Here is a 20,373-nt window from a genome sequence, read left to right as displayed (position 1 = left end):
CCCGCCAGAAATAATAGTAAAAGATAAAAGATAAATCACTTTGTTACCAAATGACAAAGCAAGTGCAGGACCACAAAAAAAATGGGCACTCAATAAAAACATGAAAAATATTTAGGAAATTGCGATCCATCTTTATTCATCATCTTCTAAAATGAGCCTTCTGGTTCGACAAGCCTCACGGATGAGTGGCACCAAATAAATGAAATTAAGGTCTACATTCAGAAAATATCTGTCAAAATCTACTCCTGCGATAAAGGTCAGAGCAATAATGGCTTTACATTTTGAAGCAATACCAAGACGATGTTTCAGCAAAGCCAGTGCCAAGAGATTACAAAACACAATTAGCTCATTGGTTATTTATGAAGTTCAGACTGACTTCTGCCGAGACACAGATCTTTTTCATTCAGCATACAATGTGCCCATTAAGGTAACTGATAACATTCATGTGGAAAAATAAAATGACTTTTCTATAGGTGTCACAAAGACAATCAAACCAGTTTCCATGTATTATTTTGAGCTACAAAAATACTCAATGAAATGATAATGCCCCTCCCAAGTTAGAATCCAGGTGTTATGAACGCTTGAGCCCAGCCACATGATAAACTCCACTCATGAGGTAGCCACAACCCACTTCCACTCAGGAGCTCATTAGTGCTGCAATTATCTAGTCAGCCTCCCCTGTACAGATACGCTGGGTGGCCATTCTTACTGCTCCTTGGGTAAAGAAGATTTTCCTGATTCCCTATTGGATTACACTTATCACCCCTACAGCCAGCAGCCGAGATTCTCATCCCATCAATTTGATCTGGAAACCCACCAACATACTGCATCTAACTCACAGCACTCCCCCTTCCCAGAGAAGTACTGCGAGGTCGAATCAAGAATCAAACTTCCTGAAGGAAGTAGGGATGTACCTTCATAGGAATGTTGTGTTCCTTCACTGGAGCGGTCCGATGTTCCACCAATAGCACAAATTCCCTCTTTTTTGTTAATGGCTTTTCTAAATGTTTTGCTGATCTCTTTGTCTTTGATCTCCTGGAAGACCTGAAATTTAAAAAAATAACAGGAGCGGATATCTGGAGCACTGATATGGCTGCATGTTTGGGGCAGTGACATGGCTGTATATCTGGGGCTCAATGTGTATTGAAGGATGAATGAACAAAGCTTATTGAGTGATTCACATTTTATTTGGATTAGAAAAAAAAATCACCTGGAAATATTATTTAACATCTGTCATAGAATTCCTTTCATTTAAAAGAGGTTTCTCGACAGGTAAACACCTCCTCCTGACCGTCACTCATATACTTCATTCCTGGTAGATCTGTATTCAGGGTCTCTACATGGCTGCAAATAATGGCCCGGAATTTGCGGTTGGAGCTGTAGCTCTGGAGTACGCCTCCGACCCGATAAAAAACTCCTGGGCTTCGGAGACTTCGGGTCCTGGGCCTGCAGGCATACACCTGCGTAAAGGCCCACGGATCCCAGGGGCGCAGGTGGTTCGGAAGGATCCCTGGGATCCGTGGGCCAGGTCCTCCAATAAAAAGGAGGATTGCTAATATGCTTATGGGGATTCCACCTACGAATGTAATTCCCATAAACAACAACTTGTATTTTATTTATAAGCATATGATGAATCCCCAAATAATTAAATAATTTATACAACTGGAATAAAAATAAATGTCCCTATTTTCAAATTGAATGAAATGTCCCCTCAATAAAGCATATATGACAAAAATTAAAATTTTTGAAAAATAATTTTAAACATTTTAGTCCGGGCCAAAATTTACATAAACTAATTTTAAATGTGCATTATTTTTTCAATCAAGATTTGTCAACCCTTACGCTGATGAAAGCAGGTTCTATGCCTACATTTACCAGGCGTAAGGGTTTCATGCATATTTGCTGGACAATAGTTAGACAAATAGCCCAATGCTGTGCCAGCGAAAGTGATTTATGGGTCGATGCAGCAGATCTGTCAAGGCAAACCTTTCACTTATAAACCAAGATCAAGTACAGACCATCGGCAAAAGTTTGCTCTCTGCTTCCTGAAAATGACCTATGCATAAATGGACATCCACTCATTTCCTGGTCAGCGTTAGTCCATTGTACAAGTCTATCTAAAAATTGTAGTTGGTTACCAGCCTCACTCAAAGGCACCAAAAAAGGGCAAGTATGAGGATTTTCCTGGTCTTGCGCCTGGGCATATTAGATTGTCTGAGTCCAGTCAGTATAGGAAAATCGGACAGGACCTCATGGGCATTTGTGCTTCTCAACCGGATTTTCCTATATTCACTGAACTCGGGGCAGGGCCAGGAAAATTTACCCGAAAGGTTAACGCTGGTGCGGGAAAGAGTATTCTGTTGTAGTTTGGGTTAAGCCACATTGTTGACCAAATGCAAAGGGAGCTTTACCCTGCTTCTAACTTTTCTGAATGAGAATGATTGGGCAAAAATTCTAATTCCCAGCAATGAAGTTCCTCCCCTTAATAAGTACCAAAAAAAACTACTTTGTGTATTTACTGGTGTTCAATGTATTACTGAATCTGTTGGCACCAGGAGGCAAGGACATCCTTTTGATGTGTGTGATTATCTCCACAATCACAGATCAGCTGCAATACCAATGGAATTTGTTTTTCATCTGAAAACCTTTTGTGTGGCAGCAACCGAGAGTAAAATGCAAAGATTAAAAATCAGGATCCTTTCTTCTGTTGCCTTTTTGTCTTTCTTCAATCCCTACTCCTCAGCAGAAAACATCTGTTCTGATTGGCACAATTGCTGATCTCTTATGAATAATTTAGAGTGGTAAAAGCAAAGGGTTAAAGTACTTGGGGACCGAAATTGATGATGTCCCCGCTGGCGCTCGATTCTCGGCGGTATTCGGACGGTCCATGGTTTTTCACCACTCGCTGCCACTGCGATCCTCCAGCGCGACTTTCATGGAAATGTAGCGGGTGGCAGCTGGAGCGGGGTGTGGCGGGCTTTAGCAGGTAGTGCAGGCCATTAGACGCGCCAAAAATCGGAAGCCGAGTTCTGCGCATGCATGATTTTTTTTAAAATGCGCATGTGCAATTTTCTTTTTGATGTCAACGGCGTTTTTGCCGTGATTGGGGGTCGCCCGTGTATGCACGGAACAGCTTGGGAGGGACGGCAACTTCGAAAGACAGAGAGAGAGAGAGAGAGAGAAAGAGAGAGAGAGAGAGAGAGAGAGAGAGAGAAAACAGAAAGTGCAAAGACAACGGATAAAGCAGGAAAAAAAAAATAATAATTGTGCAAGATTTATTAATGATCTTAAGTAAAATCATGAGAAGTGTTCCTAACTACTATTTGTGCAGGAAGTGTGTCCAGGTGCAGCTCCTGACAGACCCCTTGACGGTACTGGAGCTGCGGATGGACTCACTCTGGAGAATGCGCGATGCTGAGAATGTTGTGGATAGCACATTCAGTGAGTTGATCACACCGCAGGTAAGGGTTAGGACAGATAGTGAAAGGGTGACTAAGAGACAAGGCAAGAGCAGGAAGGTAGTGCAGGAGTCCCCTGCAGTCATCTCCCTCCAAAACAGATATAGCGTTTTGGATATTGTTGGGGGAGATGACTTACCAGGAGAAGGCACCAGCAACAAGGTTCATGGCACCATGGGTGGCTCTGCTGCACAGAAGGGCGGGAAAAAGAGTGGGAGAGCTATAGTGATTGGGGACTCTATTGTAAGGGGAATAGATAGGAGTTTCTGCGGCCGCAACCGAGACTCCAGGATGGTATGTTGCCTCTCTGGTGCAAGGGTCAAGGAGGTCTCTGAGTGGCTGCAGAGCATTCTGGAGAGGGAAGGTGAACTGCCAGTTGTCGTGGTACATGTAGGTACCAACGACATAGGTAAGAAGTGGGAAGAGGTCCTACAAGCTGAATTTAGGGAGCTAGGACTGAAATTAAAAAGTAGGACCTCAAAAGGTAGTAATCTCTGGATTGCTACCAGTGCCACGTGCTAATCAGAGTAGAGGGAGCAGGATAGTTAGAATAAATACATGGCTTGAGCAGTGGTGCAAGAGGGAGGGATTCAAATTCCTGGGACATTGGAACCAGTTCTGGGGTAAGTGGGACCAGTACAAAAGGGACGGTCTGCACTTACACAGGACTGGAACTGATGTCCTTGGGGTAACATTAGCTAATGCTGTTCAGGAGTGTTTAAACTAATATGGCAGGGGGATGGGAACCTATGCAGCGAGACAGGGTGAAGTAATATGGAGTCAGAAACAGATGGTAGAAAGGTAAAAAGCAATAGTGGAAGGTCGAGTAAACAAAGGCAAGAAACAAAGAGGGCCACACTACATCATAATTCTAAAAGGACAAAGGGTGTTACAAAAACAAGCCTGAAGGCTTTGTGTCTTAATGGAAGGAGTATCCGTAATAAGGTGGATGAATTAACTGTGCAAATAGATATTAACAGATATGATGTGATTGGGATTACAGAGACGTGGCTCCAGGATGATCAGGGCTGGGAACTCAACATCCAAGGGTATTCAACATTCAGGAAGGATAGAATAATAGGAAAAGGAGGTGGGGTAGCATTGCTGGTTAAAGAGGAGATTAATGCAATACTTAGGAAGGACATTAGCTTGGATGATGTGGAATCTATATGGGTGGAGCTGCAGAACACCAAAGGGCAAAAAACATTAATGGGAGTTGAGTACAGACGTCCAAACAGTAGTAGTGATGTTGGTGAGGGCATCAAACAGGAAATTAGGGGTGCATGCAATAAAGGTGCAGCAGATATCATGGGTGACTTTAATATGCACATAGATTGGGCTAACCAAACTGGAAACAATAAGGTGGAGGAGGATTTCCTGGAGTGCATAAGGGATGGTTTTCTAGACCAATATATCAAGGAGCCAACTAGGGGGGAGGCCATCTTGGACTGGGTGTTGTGTAATGAGAGAGGATTAATTAGCAATCTCGTTGTGCGAGGCCCCTTGGGGAAGAGTGACCATAATATGGTGGAATTTTACATTAGGATGGAGAATGAAACAGTTAATTCAGAGACCATGGTCCAGAACTTAAAGAAAGGTAACTTTGAAGGTATGAGGCGTGAATTGGCTAGGATAGATTGGCAAATGATACTTAAGGGGCTGACAGTGGATGGGCAATGGCAGACATTTAGAGACCGCATGGATGAACTACAACAATTGTACATCCCTGTCTGGCGTAAAAATAAAAAAGGAAAGGTGGCTCAACGGTGGCTATCAAGGGAAATCAGGGACAGTATTAAAGCCAAGGAAGTGGAATACAAATTGGCCAGAAATAGCAACGAACCCGGGGACTGGGAGAAATTTAGAACTCGGCAGAGGAGGACAAAGGGTTTGATTAGGGCAGGGAAAATAGGAGTACGAGAGGAAGCTTGCAGGGAACATTAAAACGGACTGCAAAAGCTTCTATAGATATGTAAAGAGAAAAAGGTTAGTAAAGAAAAACGTAGGTCCCCTGCAGTCAGAATCAGGGGAAGTCATAACGGGGAACAAAGAAATGGCAGACCAACTGGACAAGTACTTTGGATCGGTATTCACTAAAGAGGACACAAACAACCTTCCGGATATAAAAGGGGTCAGAGGGTCTAGTAAGAAGGAGGAACTGAGGGAAATCCTTATTAGTCGGGAAATTGTGTTGGGGAAATTGATGGGATTGAAGGCCGATAAATCCCCAGGGCCTGATGGTCTGCATCCCAGAGTACTTAAGGAGGTGGCCTTGGAAATAGCGGATGCATTGGCAGTGATTTTCCAACATTCCATAGATTCTGGATCAGTTCCTATGGAGTGGAGGGTAGTCAATGTAACCCCACTTTTTAAAAAAAGGAGGGAGAGAGAAAACTGGGAATTATAGACTGGTCAGCCTGACATCGGTAGTGGGTAAAATGATGGAATCAATTATTAAGGATGTCATAGCAGCGCATTTGGAAAGAGGTGGCATGATAGGTCCAAGTCAGCATGGATTTGTGAAAGGGAAATCATGCTTGACAAATCGTCTGGAATGTTTTTGAGGAGAGTGGACAAGGGAGAACCAGTTGATGTGGTGTATTTGGACTTTCAGAAGGCTTTCGACAAGGTCCCACACAAGAGATTAATGTGCAAAGTTAAAGCACATGGTATTGGGGGTAGTGTGCTGACGTGGATTGAGAACTGGTTGGCAGACAGGAAGCAAAGAGTAGGAGTAAATGGATACTTTTCAGAATGGCAGGCAGTGACTAGTGGGGTACCACAAGGTTCTGTGCTGGGGCCCCAGCTGTTTACATTGTACATTAATGATTTGGACGAGGGGATTAAATGTAGTATCTCCAAATTTGCAGATGACACTAAGTTGGGTGGCAGTGTGAGCTGCGAGGAGGATGCTATGAGGCTGCAGAGTGACTTGGATAGGTTAGGTGAGTGGGCAAATGCATGGCAGATGAAGTATAATGTGGATAAATGTGAGGTTATCCACTTTGGTGGTAAAAACAGAGAGACAGACTATTACCTGAATGGTGACAGGTTAGGAAAAGGGGAGGTGCAACGAGACCTGGGTGTCATGGTACATCACTCATTGAAAGTTGGCATGCAGGTACAGCAGGTGGTTAAGAAAGCAAATGGCATGTTGGCCTTCATAGCGAGGGGATTGGAGCACAGGGGCAGGGAGGTGTTACTACAGTTGTACAGGGCCTTGGTGAGGCCACACCTGGAGTATTGTGTACAGTTTTGGTCTCCTAACTTGAGGAAGGACATTCTTGCTATTGAGGGAGTGCAGCGAAGGTTCACCAGACTGATTCCCGGGATGGCGGGACTGACATATCAAGAAAGACTGGATCAACTGGGCTTGTATTCATTTGAGTTCAGAAGAATGAGAGGGGATCTCATAGAAACGTTTAAAATTCTGACGGGTTTAGACAAGTTAGATGCAGGAAGAATGTTCCCAATGTTGGGGAAGTCCAGGACCAGGGGTCACAGTCTAAGGATAAGGGGTAAGCCATTTAGGACCGAGATGAGGAGAAACTTTTCCACCCAGAGAGTGGTGAACCTGTGGAATTCTCTGCCACAGAAAGTTGTTGAGGCCAATTCACTAAATATATTCAAAAAGGAGTTAGATGTCGTCCTTACTACTAGGGGGATCAAGGGGTATGGCGAGAAAGCAGGAATGGGGTACTGAAGTTGCATGTTCAGCCATGAACTCATTGAATGGCGGTGCAGGCTAGGAGAGCCGAATGGCCTACTCCTGCACCTATGTTCTATGTTTCTAAGACCACGAGAAAAGTCAAGGATGGGCAGAAGCTGAGGGCAGCATGGTTTAAGGACAAGGAGATGGAGGCACCTGTCTCTGCGATGGAGGTAAGGTATCGGGACCTTACCAGGGATGGTCGTGGGACGGCAGCCCTGCTCCAGTACCTGCGCATCTGGAAGTAAATTGGGGAGGCCATGTCCGCAGTGGGACAATCGTGAGGGATGGGGACCAATGTCGCAAAGGGTGGAATGATATTGTAGCCGCAGCCAGAGTGAGCAATTATTTTATTAATGCACTCCCTTCCTACTTACAATGTCCATCTAAATGGGACATAAAACTAAGGACTAGTGTTTTGATGGCTACTTGAGTGTGTGTCCGTGTGTGTGTGTGTGTGTGTGTGTGTGTGTGTGTGTCTGTGTGTGTGTGTGTGTCTGTGTCCGTCCATGTGTGCGTGCGAGCGCGTGCAAAAGGCCCAACGTCGTCGGGAGTTCGGAGCAGCGCGAGTCCGGGAGGCGCCAGAGGCTAGCTGGTGCAGCTGCAGCAGGGGCAGAAGGTAAGCAAAGAAGTAGAAATAAATCAAAAGGTGACATCACAGCCAAGGGGCTAAGTGATTGGCGAGTAGTTTTTCTTTTTCTTTTCCTTTATCACTCGGTAACCTTTATCATTGTTGTTGCCAAATTAAGTTAATCTAGGGGTTAAGTCATGGCAGGAGAGCTTGGACACATGTCATGCTCCTCCTGTACTATGTGGGAACTCAGGGACGCTTCCAGTGTCCCTGACGACTACATGTGTGGGAAGTGTATCCTGCTGCAGCTCCTGACAGACCACACTGCGTCACTGGAGCTGCGGGTGGATTCATTCTGGAGCATCCGCGATGCTGAGGATGACGTGAATAGCACGTTTAGTGAGTTGGTCTTACCACAGGTAAAGGTTACACAGACAGATCGGGAATGGGAGACCAACAGGAAGAGCAGTGGAAGAAAGGTAGTGCAGGGGTTTCCTGCGGTTATCCCCCTCCAAAACAGATAAACCGCCTTGGGTACTGTTGGGGAGGGATGACACATCACGGGAGGGCAGCAGCAGCCAAGTCCATGGCACCGTGGGTGGCTCTGCTGCATAGGAGGGAAGGAAAATGAGTGGGAGAGCTATGGTGGTTGGGGATTCTATTGTAAGGGGAATAGATAGACGTTTCTGCGGCTGCAATCGAGGCTCCAGGATGGTATGTTGCCTCCCTGGTGCAAGGGTGAAGGATGTCTCTGAGCGGTTGCAGGATATTTTGGAGGGGGAGGGTGAACAGCCAGTTGTCATGGTGCATATAGGTAACAACGATATAGGTAAAAAAATGGGATGAGGTCATACAAGGTGAATTTAGGGAGCTTGGAGTTAAATTAAAAAGTAGGACCTCAAAAGGTAGTAATCGCAGGATTGCTGGCAGTGCCACGTGCAAGTCAGAGTAGGAATCACAGGATAGCTCAGATGAATACATGGCTTAAGGAGTGGTGCAGAAGAGAGGGATTCAAATTCCTGGGACATTGGAACCGGTTCTGGGGGAGGTGGGACCAGTACAAACCGGAAAGTCTGCACCTGGGCAGGACCAGAACCAATGTCCTCGGGGGAGTGTTGGCTAGTGCTGTTTGGGAGGGGTTAAACTAATATGGCGGGGGATGGGGACCTATGCAGGGAGACAGAGGGAAGTAGAATGGGGGCAGAAGCAACAGATAGAAAGAAGAAAAGTAAAAGTGGAGGGCAGAGAAACCCAAGGCATAAATCAAAAAGGGCCACATTAAGGCAAAATTCGAAAGGGGCAAAGTTTGTTAAAAAGATAAGCCTGAAGGTTCTGTGCCTCAATGCAAGGAGTATTCATAATAAGATGGACAAATTAACTGCACAGGCAGCAATTAATGAATATGATATAATTGGCATCACTGAGATATGGCTCCAGGGTGACCAAGACTGGGAACTCAACATCCAGGGGTATTCAACATTCAGGAAGGATAGACAGAAAGGAAAAGGAGGTGGGGTAGCATTGCTGGTTAAAGAGGAAATTAACGCAATAGTAAGGAAGGACATTAGCTTGGATGATGTGGAATCTGTATGGGTGGAGCTGCGAAATACCAAAGGGCAGAAAACGCTAGTGGGAGTTATGTACAGACCACCGAACAAGTGGTAGTGAGGTTGGGGACAGCAAGCATCAAACAAGAAATTAGGGATGCGTGCAATAAAGGTACAGCAGTTATCATGGGCAACTTTAATCTACGTATAGATTGGGCTAACCAAACTGGTAGCAATACGGTGCAGGAGGATTTCCTGGAGTGTATTAGGGATGGTTTTCTAGACCAATATGTCGAGGAACCAACTAGAGGGCTGGCCATCCTAGACTGTAATGATGTGTAATGAGAAAGGACTAATTAGCAATCTTGTTGTGCGAGGCCTCTTGGGAAAGAGTGACCACAATATGATAGAATTCTTTATTAAGATGGAGAGTGACACAGTTAATTCAGAGACTAGGGTCCTGAACTTAAGGAAAGATAACTTCAATGGTATGAAATGTGAATTGGCTAGAATAGATTGGCAAAGGATTCTTAAAGTGTTGACGGCAGATAGGCAATGGCAAACATTTAAAGATCACATGGATGAACTTCAACAATTGTACATCACCGTCTGGAGTAAAAATAAAACTGAGAAGGTGGCTCAACCGTGGCTAACAAGGGAAATTAATGATAGTGTTAAATCCAAGGAAGAGGCATATAAATTGGCCAGAAAAAGCAGCAAACCTGAGGACTGGGAGAAATTTAGAATTCAGCAGAGGAGGACAAAGAGTTTAATTAAGAGGGGAATGATAGAGTACGAGAAGAAGCTTGCCGGGAACATAAAAACTGACTGCAAAAGCTTCTAGAGATATGTGAAGAAAAAAAGATTAGTGAAGACAAACATAGATCCCTTGCAGTCAGATTCAGGTGAATTTATATTGGGGAACAAAGAAATGGCAGACCAGTTAAACAAATACTTTGGTTGTGTGTTCATGAAGGAAGACACAAATAACCTTCCGGAAATACTAGGGGACCGAGGGTCTAGTGAGAAGGAGGAACTGAAGGAAATCCTGAATTGGCAGGAAATTGTGTTCGGGAAATTGATGGGATTGAAGGCCGATAAATTCCCGAGGCCTGATAGTCTGCATCCAAGAGTACTTAAGGAAGTGGCCCTAGAAATAGTGGATGCATTGGTGATCATTTGCCAACAGTCTATCGACTCTGGATCAGTTCCTATGGACTTGAAGGTAACTAATGTAACACCACTTTTTAAGAAAGGAGGGAGAGATAAAACGGGTAATTATAGACCGACTACCTGACATCAGTAGTAGGGAAAATGTTGGAATCAATTATTAAAGATGAAATAGCAGCGCATTTGGAAAGCAGTGACAGAATCGGTCCAAGTCAGCCATGGATTTATGCAAGGGAAATCATGCTTGACGAATCTTCGAGAATTTTTTGAGGATGTAACTAGTAGAGTGGACAAGGGAGAACCAGTGGATGTGGTGTATTTGGACTTTCAAAAGGCTTTTGACAAGGTCCCACACAAGAGATTGGTGTGGAAAATTAAAGCACATGGTATTGAGGGTAATGTACTGACGTGAATAGAGAACTGGTTGGCAGACAGGAAGCAGAGAGTCGGGATAAATGAGTCCTTTTCAGAATGGCAGGCAGTGACTAGTGGAGTGCCACAGGGCTCAGTGCTAGGACCCCAGCTCTTTACAATATACATCATTGATTTAGATGAAGGAATTGAGTGTAATATCTCCAAGTTTGCAGATGACACTAAGCTGGGTGGCGGTGTGAGCTGTGAGGAGGACGCTAAGAGGCTGCAGGGTGACTTGGACAGGTTAAGTGAGTGGGCAAATGCATGGCAGATGCAGTATAATGTGGATAAATGTGAGGTTATCCATTTTGGGGTCAAAAACACGAAGGCAGAATATTATCTGAATGGCGGCAGATTAGGAAAAGGGGAGGTGCAACCAGACCTGGGTGCCATGGTACATCAGTCACTGAAAGCTGGCATGCAGGTACAGCAGGCAGTGAAGGTGGCAAATGGTATGTTGGCCTTCATAGCTCGGGGATTTGAGTATAGGAGCAGGGAGGTCTTACTGCAGTTGTACAGGGCCTTAGTGAGGCCTCACCTGGAATATTGTGTTCCGTTTTGAGGAAGGATGTTCTTGCCGTTGAGGGAGTGCAGCGAAGGTTCACCAGACTGATTCCCGGGATGGCAAGACTGACATATGAGGAGAGACTGGGCCTGTATTCACTGGAGTTTAGAAGGATGAGAGGGGATCTCATAGAAATATATAAAATTCTGACGGGACTGGACAGGTTAGATGCAGGAAGAATATTCCCGATGTTGGGAAAGTCCACAACCAGAGGACACAGTCTAAGGATAAGGGGTAAGCCATTATGAGATGAGGAGAAACTTCTGTGTTGTCAACCTGTGGAATTCCCTACCGCAGAGAGTTGTTAATTCCAGTTTGTTGGATATATTCAAGAGGGAGTTAGATATGGCCCTTATGGCGAAAGGGATCAAGGGGTATGGAGAGAAAGCAGGAAAGGGGTACTGAGGTGAATGATCAGCCATGATCTTATTGAATGGTGGTGCAGGCTCGAAGGGCCGAATGGCCTACTCTTGCACCTATTTTGTCTGTTTGTGTGTGTGTGTGTGTATGTGTGTCCATGTGTGTGTATGTGGTTGCATGTACAAATCGGTTAAAGATTGCAACTTTAATTTCTGCAGAAGGAATTGTCAACCAACAGTTGAGCAGCGGCACACGGGAGGAGGCCACCAAAGGCGCTGGAGATAAGTGACTTGGAGCAGCGTGCCTTAGCCTTGGTGGGTGGGCACAGCCGTGCAACCACCCATATAGTGGTGCTGACCCCCTGCCACAGCATGGTAAATTGCAGTTATGTAATGTCATCTCAAAATAATATCATGTACTGTGATGCTGAGGGCATGTAATGTAATGTAACGTAATGTAATGTCATGCATTTTAATATATTGTCTGTCGGCCATATATAATGTAGTAATGCAGCAGTGGTGGCGGTCCTTGAAATAAGACTGTGCTGTGTGATGGTACTCGTGTCAACCCTGACCCCTCCCCTGCTGCTAACCACTGAAATGTTGTCTTGTACTTGCAGATGCTGATTCAGATGACACCGAGGTAGCCACTGCCTCGACCTCTGGCACCCAAAGAGCCTCTGCCAGACCCCTCGCCTCAAGCTCCTTCAGACCCCTCGGCTTGACCTCCACCACCCAGGGAGACCAACACCAGGAAGGGGCACTGTCTGAGCCACTTCAACTGGCAGGGGGGGCGGAAAAGAGGAGGAGGAGCAGTCCATTCTTTAACCTTTGTGTCTGCACCTGTGGGCACAAATGCCTCTACATCGGGGTCGGAGTCTTATGGCTTTGGAAACTATTCCAAAGAAACGGGACCAAGCGGTGTGCAGCAATGCGCTCCTAGTATTCAAGCCGCTATGCCTCATCCACCAAGGTTGATGCAGCAAAGAAGGAATGCTGCAAGACAGGGGGCCGCTCAACATGGTTGAACTATTGCAGATGAGCGTCGAGATAAGTCAAGAGCTCCTCCAGGTCATGGCTGCGATAGCTGGGCACATCGCGGGACTTTCAGACCGACATGAGGAGTGAAACACCGAGTCCGTCGATGCTGTGCGGCAATTGATGATCTCACCACCCCACCACCCCCCCACCCCCGTGCCATTGCAGCCAGCCAAGCCTTCCACATCCCGAGCTGCTCCTGTGAGTCCAATCATGGCGCTGCCATTGTCTTCCCACCAACGATGTCAGCAGAGCTCCAGATATAGTGCTGCACAACGTCCTGGTCCCAACACGGGGAGGGGCAGGGGTGAGGGTCAGCATGGGATAGGCAAAACTGGAAGATGAGAGGGTGGGGGGGGGGGGGGGAAAAGAGAGGTGGTGGGAGTGGATAGAAGGTTGGGTGTTGGTTGTTTTTGTGCATGTTGATGTTGTTGGTGTTTTGTATGTTGTTGTTTGATTAAAACTTTTATTAGTGTTCATTTTACATTGCTAAAAATAATGTATAACGTTTTAACTGTTGCCATTTTTGACAGTTCTGAATGTTTTCCAAGTTTTACATTTTACAATTTTGTATAAATTATTGTACTGAATGGAACCACTCTTGTACAGTGTCTAACTTTTAGAAAATGAAGGGTAACAGTCATGAGGGTTCCATACAGTGGGAAGACAAAGCCGGTGTTGGGGGCAGGGGGGGGGGGGCGACTGACCATGGCACACTGCTACCGTCGCTTAAAATCGGCTAAGATTAGGTAAGACCTTACTTTTCAGGATGGTATTTAGGGTGGGCAATAAATGGATCTTAGTGATCAAATTTGCATTTCTGGGCCTTCTCTGATGGGCGGGCAGCAAAGAGGGAATGCTGCAAGACAGGGGGCCGCTCAGCAGGACATGATTGAACTATTGCAGATGAGCATCGAGATAAGTCATTTGGGACTGAGATGAGGAGAAACTTTTTCACTCAGAGAATTGTGAACCTGTGGAATTCTCTACCACAGAAAGTTGTTGAGGCCAGTTCATTAGATATATTCAAAAGGGAGTTAGATGTGGCCCTTACGGCTAAAGGGATCAAGGGGTATAGAGAGAAAGCAGGAAAGGGGTACTGAGGCGAATGATCAGCCATGATCTTATCGAATGGTGGTGCAGACTCAAGGGCCGAATGGCCTACTCCTGCACCTAATTTCTATGTTTCTATTGTGGTTGACGACAGAGAGATTTAAATTAACAGCTCACAGATATAATAAATTGAGAGAAAAAAAATTTAAAACAAGTGGTCAAAAAAATCATTACAGAGCACATCCTGTGCATTAAGCTTTAATGCTTCATTTATATTAATCTAGTGTAACTAACTCCAGAATATTGGCACCATCATCTTTTAATATAAGTGCTGCTTCTTGGGTTAATGTGTACTCTGACCGATTTATCAGTTTCTATTGCCTGGTGGTTTCCTCTATTTTTATAAAGCAACTTTCTTAAGCAACCGTTAGTTTTCCATATTCCTTAATAGCCAATAGGGAAGACAAAGAATAATCAGCCCACTGTGGCTGGCCACAGGAACTGTTCAGCAGGAGGGAGTCAGACTACGAGCCGGATCATTGTGCGGTACTAAAATGCTCCACCGCAAGGTACAATGGGCGGGAACGGAGGCGGGACGGGAAATTTACCGCCTGATTAACATTAGTCATTAATTGATTAACTTTCGTCATTTGGGCTCTGCGCCAGGCGCAAAGGGAGGTGTTGAACAATTTCCACAGCGCAAAAACGAGAACCTCGCCAACTTTAGTGCGGGGCCGGGAGCGCTCAGAGAGAGAGGCCTTGGAGGGGGAGAAAAATTCACAAAAACATTCAAAAAACATTGCCCACACTCTTACAAATCGCTACAAAAAAATGAAAGAATAAAGCTGGAGCCGACCTTTTTTTTTTTTTTTACAGTTTATCCAACTCACCACTGCTGGCAGGGCGGGACCGTTGGGTTTTCCCGGCGGTCATCGCGGGGCATGTTTCAGGGCGTACGGGTTGGGTGTTAATCGAAACTCCTGCGGGTGTCGCAACGAGAGCCGTTGCACACCCAGTACAGCTCTCCCCGGCGGTAAGCACCGCCGCAAAACCCGACCAGAGGATCGCGACGCGGCGAAAAACAGCTGACCGTCTCATTTTCCGCCGTGGAGTGCCAAAAAATGGGTCTCAGATGACCCGAAAATCCAGCACGAGGTGTTGGACTGTTCGCTTCCACACAAGGTAAAGGAAAGACTGACAGGATGGAACAGCACTCCAGAAATGTGCCTCCTGTGGGCCAACCTGCACAACAGAATTAACAGTGAGCTTGGAAGTGTCATAAACCCAAATCCATCCCAGCTAGCAGAACTCAGGGACTACAGGGGAAAATATAGAACGATTCAAGCAGGCAACCAGAACAAAACTCAGTTTCAACTCATCTTTATACTCTTTTTTTTCTGGGACAAGCAGGGCTATTTCCTGATGAGCAGTGGGCAAACTCAACGCCCATACAACCCAAGTGTAAGTCCTGGTCCGTTGTTAAAGCAGTACAATTGCGAGCTGCACAGAAACCACCACGGATTTGGACAGAGAACCAAGACAGAATTACAAATGGCAGAAAATAAATCACTCACCGAGACAAATTCCTCAAAACTGATCTTTCCGTCCTTGTTGTGGTCTCCTACAGCTAGAATTTGTTCCACAATTTCACGCACCTTGTAGCCAGGCAGAGGAAGGTTTGCCTCCTTAAAGAGGTCTTGAAGCTCATAATCACTGACGTAGCCAGAATTGTCAAGGTCTTTATAAAAAAATTTTAAAAATTGGGTTTAGTCTGCAGCACAAAAGCCAATTTGCTTTAAATATCAAAGCTATTCCTTCCAGATAATTTTTCTAAAAACACACAGTCAACTAAGTTTGGAAAGCTCGATCAATAATCCAGTTAGCAATTATCTTTCTGTGTGGAGTTAATTAAATACTTTATCTGAATCCTGCTTCCTCAGCTGTTTCAACGATGAACATATTATGCCATGGAAATTGCTCGTCAAGGCATACAGAGGTCATACTTCTTTAGCAGGCTACAACGAAAAGCGTTTTCTCCCCTTCTGCTCTTTAATCATATCATCCATCAGTGATGAAACATTGATACAAGTATTTTCCTTAACATTTTAAAAGTTAATTACAGCAGCACAACCCCGTCAGTAGGACATATGTTTCACCAAAATGGAATGAGGGGATGGAAATCAAAGTCTTATAACACACAGAAAGCATACCTATTTTATTGAAGGCTTCCTTCATTTCTTCCAGTTCTTCCCGGGAGATCTGAGTTGTATGGTTTGCCATCTTTAACCAAACTGGACGTTCTTTATGCTTTCAAACCTAAATTTGAGCATAAGGTACAATTTAACGCCTTTAATTCATGAAGCAGGGCTTAAATGGGATACAAGAGAGCACAAAATGTTTTGTAAAGGTGTGTCTGTTTGTTTTAAAACCTGTCATTATTAAGACTATTACTCATGACTGGTACTGTGTGACAGATAGTTTGCCCCTTCACACCCTCTGCAAGAATATTCATAGAATAGTACAGCCCATCGGGTCTGTGCTGGCTCGTTCGAAGAACAATCCAGTTAGTCCCACTCCCCCACTCTCTTTTCCCATATCCCTCACTCTCTTTTCCCATATCCCTGCAATTTTTTCTCCTGTGCTGATTCAGAACTACTATTTTCCTTCAGTTTTTGAAAATTTTGAAGTGACTTCCCAACATTACACTAAGGCCCTCCTCCTCTCTAGTGAAAGGCATGTTGCACGAGTGTGAAATGAGTGTGACTATCCCTTCCACCACTTGCCCGCCCAGACCACCGTGGTGGCAGTGTGGCTCTCATCACCAAATTACACCGTACTCTGTCCCCCGACTCCTCAGGCACTTTGAACATCTCACCTTATTCCACCCATCTCACCTCTCATTTAAAATTCTCGTTCTCTATCGCCCACCAAGTACGATAAAAATGTTACTGCGGATATTTCTTCCCTCTTACCTCCCTCAGCCTCTGCACCAAGTGACTTCTCATCCTCGGTGATTTCAACCTCCATCTCAATTCACCATGCTCTCTCTCCTCTGAGTTCACTACCCTCCTGGCCCCCCTTAATCTCTCCCTCCATGTGAACTCCCCAACTCATATTCATGGCCACCCCCTTGACCTTGCCATCTCTCGTGGTCCTGCTATTCCTAACATGTCAATTACAGATAAGGCCATTTCTGACCATTTCCTTGTATCGCTTTCCATCTACATCCTCTTTCCCCCACCCAACCCTACTTCCTTCTGCGTCCGCCCTGGAAAAACTCTTACACCTGCACGAATCAACTCCAAATTGTCCAGCCTTTGTCCCTCCTTTCACCATGACATTTCTGCAGTCACCGATCTGCTCAACCACACCTTTGATGCCCTAGACCCTATTAAAACCATTACTCGCTCTCACCCTGGCCGTTCCTCCGGTACATCCCTCATCTTCGCTCCCTCAAGTCTAAGGGACGCAGACTTGAACGGATATGGCGGACAACTGGTTTAGCCATTCACTGCCAGATCTGGTTGCACCACATAAAGCATTATCGGGTCCTGCTGCTGTCTGCCAAAACTGTTCACTATTCCAGGATCAGTCTGGAATGCAAAGATAACCGCCGGCTAATATTCTCTACTGCTAACAGTCTCCTTAAACCCCTCCCCCCTGTCTCCAGCACACTCACCGCCAACAACAAGTGTGAGGAGCTCATGGACCTCTTTGTCTCAAAGATTGAGACCATCCGATCAGCTGCCTCTGCGAGTTCCCTTCCTTCCCCGAGCCCACAGGGCCAAACTTCATCTGAGGCTCCCCCTGCCCTGGCCCTAAACTCACATCTTTCTCCAGTTTCTCTCTTATCTCCCCTCTTGATCTCTCCAAACTCACTCTGTCCATGAGACCAACTTCCTGCTCCCTTGACCTTATTCCCACTAAACTGCTGACCCCCCAACTTCCTTTTCTGGCTCCCATGTTCCTCAAAAAAACCCTTGATCCCACTGTGCTTGCAAGCTACCACCCCATCTCCAACCTCCCTTTCCTGTCCAAAGTCCTTGAACATGTTGTCGCCTCCCAAATCCGTGCCAATCTTTCCTGGAACTCCATGTTTGAATCCTTTCAATCTGGTTTCTGCCCCTGCCACAGTACCGAAACGGCTCTCATCAAAGTCACAAATGACATAATTTTTTAATTTGACAAAGGTAAACTATTCCTTCTCGTGCTTCTTGACTTGTCTGCAGCCTTTGACACGGTTGACTACTCCATCCTTGTCCAACACCTCTCCACCATCGTCCAGCTGGGTGGGACCGCACTCGTCTGGTTCCATTCTTATCTATCTAATCATAGCCAGAGAATCATCTGCAATGGCTTCTCTTCCCACTTCCACATCGTTACCTCTGGTGATCTATCCTTGGCCCCTCCTATTTCTCATCTACATGTTGCCCCTTGGCGACATCATCCGAAAACACAGCATCAGTTTCCACATGTACGCTGATGACACCCAGCTCTACCTCTCTACCACTTCTCTCGACCCCTCGACGGTCTCTAAATTGTCAAGACTGTTTGTCCGACATCCAGTACTGGATGAGGAGAAATTTTCTCCAATTAAATATTGGGAAAACCGAAGCCATTGTCTTTGATCCTCGCCACAAACGCCGATCCCTACCCACTGATTCCATCCCCCTCCCTAGCATCTGTCTGAGGCTGAATCAACCTGGCCTCATATTTGACTCTGAAATGAACTTCCGGCCACATATTCACGGCGTAACTAAAACCACCTATTTTCACCTGCGTAACATCGCCCGCCTCCACCCCTGCATCAGCTCATCTGCTGCTGAAACCCTTATCCATGCCTTTGTTACCTCGAGTATGACCATTCCAACGCACTCCTGGCTGACCTCCCACATTCTACCCTATGTAAACTTGAGGTCATCCAAAACTCGGCAGCCCATCTCCTAACTCACACCAAGTCCCGCTCACCCATCACTCCTGTGCTCCCTGACCTACATTGGCTCCTGTTTAAGCAACGCCTCGATTTCAAAATTCTCATCCTAGTTTACAAATCCCTCCATGGCCTCGACCCTCTCTATCTCTGTAATCTCCTCCAGCCCCACAAACCCCCGCCCCCCCCCCCCACACCACCAACCCCACCCCGCGGTGTTTGCATTCCTCAAATTCTGCCCTCGAGGATCCCTTATTATAACTGCTCAACCATCGGTGGCCATGCCTTCTGTTGCCTGGGTCCCAAGCTCTGGAACTCGCTCCCTAAACCTCTCCCCGCCTTTAAGACGCTCCTGAAAACCTACCTCTTTGACCATCTGCCATAATTTTTTATGAGAGTCGGTGTCAAATGTATTTGTTTTGTCTCATAACATTCTGTGAAGCGCCTTGGGACATTTTATTATGTTAAAGGCGCTATATAAATACAAGTTGTTGTTAATTTTCTGTTGAAATTGGCACTGGTTCACCAACCCCACCCCCAACCCATGTTGTGTTTCATCTCATCCTTAAGAGTCAGTATTACGAATTGTGCACCAGCTTGGAGCATCTAATGGCTCGGGTGCACACCAATGGTTCTTTACCCACTTTTCATACAAGTCTGAACTAGCTACAAGGAGTTGTCAAAACCAATGAGAATTGATATGCTTTTTGAGTTGAGCTGGAGTAAGGACAATCAGTGCACTGATGTATTGTACCACCGAAGATCTGTAACCTTCACAAATTAAACTGTTACTTAGACAAGATTGAGTTCAGAAGATCTGCACCAAAGCTTTAAAAAGCAATGGCTGTAACTGCGCTGCAATCGCACCATTGCATTGGACACAGAAGAGGAATACCCTGCTTCAGCAAAGCCACCTAGCTTATTGCCTTGTCCTCAGTGACTTCACAATCTATTTCTGGTTACAATATACAAACAGAGCAGTGGATTGTGCTTCTGTACACTCCAAGCAATGGCTGACCAGCTAACCAAAACATTGTACCAGGCCGAGAATATTTCATTGAGCTCACAGCAAAGCAATTCAAATCAATTAAAAATGCAAACTATTATCCATTAATTCTAGGCATGCCATGTCTCACCAACTCACAAATCTCTTTTGCCTGTGATTCTGTCATGAGAAAGAATGGAGAGATATAGTGAGAGGGCAGATGGACAGGATTAATCTATCCAAAAGGGGCAGGTTTGTTGGGCCTAATGACTTGTTCATAAAAACGATTACTTATGTGTTGCTTGTTCAATAGATTGAAATATGGTATTTTGCATATATTCAAAATATGGCAAGACATAGAAGCATGGGACTAGAATTTCCATTTTTGAGCTTAATCGCCCACAAATGAGTGATATTTCCAGCGTGGGCGGTAAAAAAGGGTTTTCCGATTGCCGGCTTCTCGCCCCTTCTCAAAACACTTAATTTACATTTTTGAAAGTGGGCATTACCGTGAACGATATCAAATGGGCGGTAGCGTTAAATTTTTGACCTTCTGCCGTAAAGTGTGGCCGTC

At 45.4% G+C, this 20,373-nt stretch overlaps 1 protein-coding gene across 1 annotated transcript in view; it reads right to left on the bottom strand.

Moving 5' to 3' along the window:
• LOC139265396 (plastin-1-like) overlaps positions 1–20,373 on the bottom strand; it is a 196,260-nt gene that overhangs the window by 70,829 nt on the left and 105,058 nt on the right. Inside the window, exons 2-4 of the mRNA XM_070882386.1 lie at positions 16,095–16,200; positions 15,459–15,622; positions 915–1,044 (exon numbers count right to left, since the gene is read on the bottom strand). Coding sequence (XP_070738487.1) covers positions 915–1,044; positions 15,459–15,622; positions 16,095–16,164 — 364 coding nt within the window. The 5' untranslated portion in view covers positions 16,165–16,200. The remainder of the gene's footprint in view (positions 1–914; positions 1,045–15,458; positions 15,623–16,094; positions 16,201–20,373) is intronic.

This window comes from Pristiophorus japonicus, chromosome 6 (assembly GCF_044704955.1).
Source record: "Pristiophorus japonicus isolate sPriJap1 chromosome 6, sPriJap1.hap1, whole genome shotgun sequence".
NCBI classification, from domain to species: Eukaryota; Metazoa; Chordata; class Chondrichthyes; family Pristiophoridae; genus Pristiophorus; species Pristiophorus japonicus.
Note: the sequence above shows the minus strand (reverse complement) of the source record. Positions and strands in the feature narration are given on the sequence as shown.